Source organism: Dermacentor silvarum, chromosome 6 (genome assembly GCF_013339745.2).
Source record: "Dermacentor silvarum isolate Dsil-2018 chromosome 6, BIME_Dsil_1.4, whole genome shotgun sequence".
In the NCBI taxonomy this organism is placed as follows: Eukaryota; Metazoa; Arthropoda; class Arachnida; order Ixodida; family Ixodidae; genus Dermacentor; species Dermacentor silvarum.
The window spans coordinates 10,306,646-10,314,138 of record NC_051159.1 but is presented as its reverse complement, the minus strand read 5'-3'; the positions used below and the strand labels follow the sequence as shown (position 1 = coordinate 10,314,138).

General features: G+C 45.7%; 2 protein-coding genes across 2 annotated transcripts; one reads left to right on the top strand and one right to left on the bottom strand.

The window, feature by feature from the left end:
• Positions 1 to 1,021: 1,021 nt before the first annotated feature.
• Positions 1,022 to 4,728, top strand: LOC119455283 (putative nuclease HARBI1). Its single transcript, XM_037716683.2, has 4 exons — positions 1,022 to 1,526; positions 1,596 to 1,735; positions 2,364 to 2,532; positions 2,648 to 4,728. Exons 1-4 carry the CDS (start codon positions 1,089 to 1,091, stop codon positions 3,323 to 3,325), a joined length of 1,425 nt encoding a protein of 474 aa, XP_037572611.2. The 5' UTR covers positions 1,022 to 1,088; the 3' UTR covers positions 3,326 to 4,728.
• A 10-nt stretch (positions 4,729 to 4,738) lies between these two features.
• LOC125946179 (uncharacterized) lies at positions 4,739 to 6,848 on the bottom strand. The gene is made up of 4 exons (XM_049668684.1): positions 6,758 to 6,848; positions 6,158 to 6,208; positions 5,624 to 5,656; positions 4,739 to 5,485 (listed from the first exon to the last, which is right to left on the bottom strand). The coding sequence occupies exons 1-4, from the start codon at positions 6,846 to 6,848 to the stop codon at positions 4,755 to 4,757; spliced, it is 906 nt and encodes a 301-aa protein (XP_049524641.1). The 3' UTR covers positions 4,739 to 4,754.
• Between the last annotated feature and the right edge of the window lie 645 nt (positions 6,849 to 7,493).

Sequence of the window (7,493 nt, the reverse complement as noted above, 5' to 3'; positions counted from 1 at the left end):
TCTAGTATGTAGTAATTCGAGGCTTCGTGGCAGAGAAGATTTATTGATTTTGAGTGGCAATGATTTATTTGGATTTTCGCGGGTATATCTGCCTGAGGTGTGTTTCTGTTTGGGAGGTTTCTTCCTGCAAACCTCACTTAATTCCAGTTCTTTTATGTTTCAGTCTGTGCGTGGGAAGGCCGGCGTGTGGGGGTCTGTGTGAACACTTTCGCAGGGGATTTTGCGTTGTCCGTAATGGTTGTGTCTTTTTGGATTGGCGTCGGTTTTCGTTTTGCAGTAGTGTGTGTCCAGTGGCTCGTTTCACTTTTCGTTGTCTGTGTTCCGAGTGTTCGTGGGGTAATAGTTGCAGTTGTGTTGTTCGGAACATCAGGGTCGGCGGGCTTCGTGGATGTGCATTTCCTAGATAGATTTACCGAGCGTTCTATTGTCGCGCTTATTCAAGCAATTAATGTGTTGGAAAACTAGCCGTATTCAGCTGCAGTTTAGGTGAAAACCGTCCCAAGCTAGGTTCATGTGGTTCTCAGTGTATTTCTGCGTGGTGCATTGTGTCACCGTTCTTGTGGAAGTGCTTTAATTTGAAGAATAACGAGTTTGGCTGGTTGGTTTCTTCATTGTGTTTCATGAGTGCATTAGTTTGGTAGTTTAGTAGGCGGGCTTGGTTTTCTAATCGCGGAGTGGTGTTTTTCTTCTAATGATGATATGTGGTGTTTTATGGCGCAAGGGCCAGTAATGGCTAAAGAGCGCCATCGATGGTGTTATGTGCTCGATGATAGAAATAATAACAAAGGGTAACGTGGCTGACTGTGAAGATTAAACGCGGCTTTATAGGGGCCTAAAACCAGTACCAACATGCAAACATAATAAAAAATGACAATGGCTCGTGAGGTGTGCTGTGAACCAAAAATGTATACTCGGACGGAGTAAAATACTAAAATGTATAAATACAGTAGCAGTACAGCCTCACCGAGGCCCTTAAGTGCAAGAGCCTGGAGGCAGGTGCTCTCTTAAGCACTACTAAAACTTATGTTGAATTCCAATGGTAGATCCAGATCAAGTATTTCTGCTCTGTGCGGAGCAAGTCTATTCCAATGGCAGAATGGGAGCGTGAGTTGTGTGTTCCAATGGCAGATTGGGACCAGCCGCCGATTCCGGATCGCTCTGTGGAGCAAAAATATCTGCTCCGCCGAAATCGGCAGATTTCACCGGAAGTCCGCGTGACGTATTTCCTTCACCCGCCTCTGCTTCCTGTCATGGTCGCCTGTTTCCGGTCGCGGGCAGTAGACATGGAAAACATGGACGGCATGGATGCTGCGACGCGCCGTGCGCTTTTGTTCATGCTACTAAATAGTGACAGCTCCGACTCGGACACAAGTTCCAAGTCCAGTGACGATTCTACCGACACCGACAGTGAATGTGACGCTGCTGTGTGTCAACGGGCGTTTGATGTGATGTTTCGCCTGCCTGCAAAGAGGCCTAAAGTGATTGGGTTCGTCGAGGATGTCGTTCGGCGATACTCGGACGACGAGGTACCGTACAGCCCAAGGTGGTACTAGCGTGAAAAAAGCCCTTTTGTGCAATGTTATGTTCTCTTCTAGTTCCGCAGGCACTTCCGTCTGTCGCGAGCTGTAGCGGAGCAGCTGATTGCAAGATTTGCTGCGTCGCCTGCGTGCCCGTCAAGTAACCACGGCGGAGTGCCCGCAAAATCTGCAGAAACTCACGTGCTGACTTTCATATGGTGAGTTTACTTATGTTGACGTACTTTGCTTGTGCCCATTTCTCGCGCTGTTTATTAATAGAAAAAAAAAGCGTTTATTGTCTGATCGCGTAGGTTGCCGTCCGGCGAACCCGGGAGCAGAGGCATAAACGCGCTGCTTCTCGTCGAGAATATGCTTACTAGTGTTGTGCGGCGGCCGGGGTGCAATGATCTACGGTTCAAGTCTGTCACCATGACGGGACGTAGATTAGGCTGCATCCCACCCGCGTTGTACCCGTGAAACAATGGTCCCGCTGTAACGAAGCGTCCCGGCCGCTTACGCTACAGACGAATACCGCTTGGCGTTTGTTTCCCCACTTACTTTTTCTTCGTATAGTTTTTTTTTTCACAGTTATTGCGTAATCGCTTGTACATTGAAACAGGGCGGAAATATTGTTAACATGCATACCATTCCTGCAATGTCTCCGCTACTGTTTACAGAAACTGCATACATGGTGTTTATACCAACTGGAATGTTTAGCTTCGCAAAGAAGAGTGAAAAGAGCGAAAATTCATTCTGCTTTAATAAGTTGCATAGCAAAAGCATTGTAATTCACGCCGGCGTTCTATTCTTCACTTCAAATTCACTTATTTTTCTAAATATTTGCAGGTATGCAGCCAATAAAACAAGCATGAGGGAGGTGGCAAGCCGCTTTGATCTGTCGGAGAGCTCTGTGCACAGAATCCTTCTAAGGGTGGCTGATTTTCTCCTCACCATGGGTCCATCTGTTGTGACATTTCCTTCAAATATGGAAAAACTGTCCAGTGAATTTCAGAAGGTTGGTATTCACCTATATTTAAAACTATTTATGCTACAGATTGTTTTAATAGTTTTGTACTAGAGTGCATCTCTGCATGTATCAGTGACTACATCATTATTTCACTTTCCACCAGGTGTCTGGAATCCCTGGGGTTGTTGGCTGTCTGGATGGCTCCTATATCAAAATACAATGCCCAGACAACAAGGTCTCTTCCACCTACTGCAACCGGCACCATTACCTTTCATTAACCCTTCAAGCAGTCTGTGACTACAAAAGAAGATTCCTTGACACCTGCATCGGAAGCTCGAGCAAAATTCATGATTCTCGAATCTTCAAGCTATCATCACTTTCCAAGAAACTGCCAAAACTATGCGACAACAATGCATATCACCTGCTTGGAGATGCGGCCTATCCCCTAAGGCCATACCTTTTGACGCCTTTCCGAGATTATGGGGCGTTGTCAAAGGCACACGTAGATTTTAACAAGAAGTTTTCAGCAACGAGGGTGCTGATAGAAAATAGTTTCAGCAACCTAAAAAAAAGGTTCCGGCAACTAATTTACCTTGAGCTCCGCACTGTAGAGTGGCTCAACAAGTTTATTATTGCCTGTTGTATACTGCATAACTTATGCATTGAGTGTGGTGACTTGGAGCCAGATGAACCCGATGATGATGCAACACCTCAAGATGTCCTGTGGCACCCACAATCATGCACCGATGACCCGGACGAGACAACCGAAGAAACTTTGCTGCGCAGACTGGGAGAACTAAAGAGGAGCAAGGTGCTGGAAGCAGTGCTGCGAAAGCAGTAGTGGTGTGCTATAAATAAAGAACTCATGAAAACGGCTGGTGTGTAAGGAGTGCAATAAATTATTGTAATGGCTCTTGGTGATATATAGTAGAGCACTGCAGGGGCCAGTTTCTCGGCTCGGCTCGAGCACGAAAGTACCATGCATCACGGGCCGGGTTCTGTTCGACCCATTGGCCCTTGAACCTATACGAAGCTAGGTCGAATTATCATTTATTGTGGAGATACTGTCATGGGATCAACAGGTGCTGGGCAGTCTTCAAGCTGCATTAAAGCAGCCTCTTGCCTTGCGTCCCGTCTTGTTGGCTACTTAACGGTGATCCGCAAGGCTAATGATCATGTGCAATCATAATGTCACACGGACCATGGCATTTTTATCGCTTTATTTGGCTTCATTATAATGGTGTCAGTTTTTAAGTTGACAATTTAGGAATCCCTTGTTTTGCAAAATATGCAAATTTGAACTCTGTCTACTTTTGCTTCAGTACAGTGCATGTACAACGTAGCTAATTTTCCAGTCAGATTGGAATATGATCTGCTTGTTTGCTCACGTGAAGTCGCAGGGAACCCCCTAGTGCTAGAAAAACATACATAGTGCATGTACAACGTAACTAATTTTTCAGTCGGATTGGAATATGATCTGCTTGTTTGCTCACGTGAAGTCGCAGGGAACCCACCTAGTGCTAGAGAAACGTACATGGCTAACATGAGGGTTGAGCCACTTAACTAGTGAAAATATAATTCAAAAGGAAAATTCAGAAACAATAACATTTTCTGCATTCCATTTTCTTTTCATATCCCTTTCACCAATGTTGAGAAATATTGCAGCATCTGCGTAGGCAAACTTAAGGAAAAATGGACACCTGAAAGTTTAAATTTAATTATTTGGACTGATTGCGTGATTAACTACGGCCGAATATTCAACTTGCTTGAACAAATAATGGTAACCAGTAGAGAGTTGCACTATGCCTTAACACACAAAGAAATTGTGAATGACCTCTCCAGAATTTATTTGCTACCGCTGTATTTAATTACTCTAACTTTCTGAAAATCTATCGATTTTTGTTTTTCCAATAAAATGATCACGCACAGGCAGTGCAGATTGGCACATCAGTGACCGCTGTCGAAAATATACATATTTTTGTGCAGCAACAAAATATTGCAGACTACTGTGCCTCTAGGCATGCCTTCTACAAAGAAGAAATTACATTGATGGAATGACCAAAGAGGCCTGGGCCCGAGTCAACAATCGCTTAGCCGGCCCGGGCCCTTGCTTTAACATATAGTGCACTTTTTCCAACTTGGAACTATAATACTGTACTAAATACACACGAACGAGCAGCACGGTGTGCTGTGTAACACAGCTTTGTTCGTAGGAAAAAAAATGATTTTATTAACACTGCACATGTCCCGACCACTCCGACGCATGGGTTCTATTCGTTAACCTCGGGTAATCCCAAGAGGCGCTTGAGTAGATCCATTTTCTGTTCGTGGCGTTGAGCCTTTTCTTGTCTCAGCTCTTCTCTGTATTCTTTCTTTTCTTCATGGCGCCTCCTTCTTTCTTCTTCGCGAGCAGCTTTTTGTTCTTCTTTTAACTTTTGAAAGCGCTCCATCTCTTCAAAGAACAGTTTGACTTCTTGGGATCTTGCGGTTGACACTCGTGAAGTTTTGACATTCAACCGTTTTTCTACGGCAGAGCCTTGTGATGTACTTGGCTGCGACACTTCCACAACACTAGCAGGTTCATCAGCAAAGCTGTCCGAACCACCTTCAGAGAACAGCGAAGCTGTTGAGGAGGGGGGGCTGTGTCTCGCCTTTTTTGATACAACCCCATGACTGTCGCGTAGCTCCGCCGGCTCCAGGCTGTCATCAAGCCAGCGGATTTTTTCAACCTCATCCTCGAAAGGCACTGGTGTTGGGGAGTTACCCGATTTGCTGTTATGGGCCACTGCTGTTTTTTTTCTTTTCATTACCGTCTTGTAACGTGTGCAGCACTGGACTTCATTCCTAACCACCCCAAGGGTTTCTTTCAACTTGAAACCTATGTGTGCCCACATTTCCTTTTTATTCCGAAATTTTTTCATGGGCCCCACTCGTCCAAAGTATTGTTCGTAATAGTCCAAAAGTAATTTTGTTTCTCCGTCAGTCCAGTCACAACCACGGCCTGCAAACATGAAAAACACAAATCAGTATAACTACATTTCCTAGTATAGTATAGCTCCTAGTTTCGTAGTATATTACAGTTCCCAATGCATAGCAGTTCAAAGACAGCAGCGCAAGATTCATCAAAGCGCCAACTTACCGCGGGTACAACTTCTCGCATCTTGCGATTGTCCTGAAAAAAATAATGGGTATGAAGCATGGTTACAAATAAAATTCCGAAGCAATAGATATGCATAAACATGTGCATGTGGTAAAATGCTCCACAGCCATCTTTCCTTGGCATCGACATAAGCATAGAGATTGTGGGGTTTTACGTGCCTAAACCACGACCTGATTACGATCGATGCATAGTGGGTGACTCAAATATTTTGGGAAACCTGGGGTTCTTTAATGTTCCCCCTAAATCTAAGTACACGTTTTTTTTCCCCCCATTTCGCCCCATAAAAATGTGGCCGCCGTGGCCGGGATTCGATCCCGCGACCTCGTGCTTAGGAGCCCACCACCATAGCTACTAAGCAACTACGGCGGGTCGGTATAAGCATGCTGAGAAATGTAATCTACATAATTTAATGCCACTAGAGGTCTTTAGAAATATACTGCACTCCACCTCATTAACCGGCACATATTATTGCTTGTGGTTATTGTGCCTATTGCTGCAAGAGCATATTCTTACCTTGACTCGGTGTTTTTCCAACCTGAGAGGCCGAATTCGTCGAGCAAGCGTCTGAAACGGAATAATTTTTGAAATCAGTCAGTCTGAGGTCCAATTATCATTTAAATTTCGCAACAGCATTATCACGAGTCAATTAAACACTTCATATATACACGGCTAATAGCTGCGTCAAAGCTGACAGCTTACGGTACATACTGTGATAGAGCTCTCTGCAGTAACTGTAGTTTCTGCTTACTAAATGCAGCCTCCATTATCCCTGACTTGTTAGATAAAGTATACCCTGTCTCGCAAAATGTAGGCAGTAGAGCAGAAGATGGCAGTGCTGAGCGACGGCATGCAACTGTTGGCTCAACGCGTGACGGCACACGGATAGAAACAGTCGCTTCGATGTCATACTTTTCACACATATTCGAACTCTGTAATTCGTGAATGACGAATGTTGAGTTAAGCAAAAACTGCCTTGTAGTCTATACACGCGACGTCTACAGAGAAAACTAAAGTCCCTTTGCTAATAAACAATTGCAGCGGCTATGCTGCGTTCGCAGCTGCTTTGTGTTCACATCGGTTCAGCGCAAAATATACCGTAAAATGAACACATACCTTGCGTTTCCGGCACTCCTGAAACCATTGCATCCACCAAGGCACTCACTGCTGGGCTGGCATTATACGCAAAGCGGCCTGCGTGATCCATTTTTTTGAAGTATTGCTACAAGCGCGCCAAGGCACCAACACGTGCGATGCTCGCGCGAAATACCAGAAGGAAAACAAACCCGGAGAATGCTGGGACGATGCACATGAATGGATGGATGCTATAAGCATCTCCTTTGAAGCGGTGTGGTGGGCCGCGCCACCAAGTTGTTGCTTCTCCTCTCTATTTTACCTCTAGCTCAGCGCCCTCTCAATTGATTTCCGTGTACTAAGCGCCCCCGCGGGAGCGCATGCGTTCCATTCGCAGATTTGGTGCGAGCTGGTGGGAGCGATCCGAGTCGGAGCGACGCGCTCCGTTCGTGATCTGGCCGAGCGCTCGCGATCTGCCATTGGAATTCAACATTAGAGATTGACTCCAACCAAATAAGGAAATTTATTAGCCCGACGTTTTGGAGCCAATTCGGCTCCTTCTTCAGGGGGTATTCTTCGGAGGTGCCGGTGTGCCGCTTTTAAAAGGTCCATTGCAAGAAAGGAGAGGAAGGGGGAGAGAGCGCAAGGTGGGGAGACACTGGCAGCGAACCTGTTCTTGACAGACGAAAGAGGTGGTAGGTGGGGGAGGGGGGAAGCTGCGGCGTTGCTGGTCGGCTGGGTTGACCGATGCTGGGGGCTTTACTCGCGGGAATGCCGT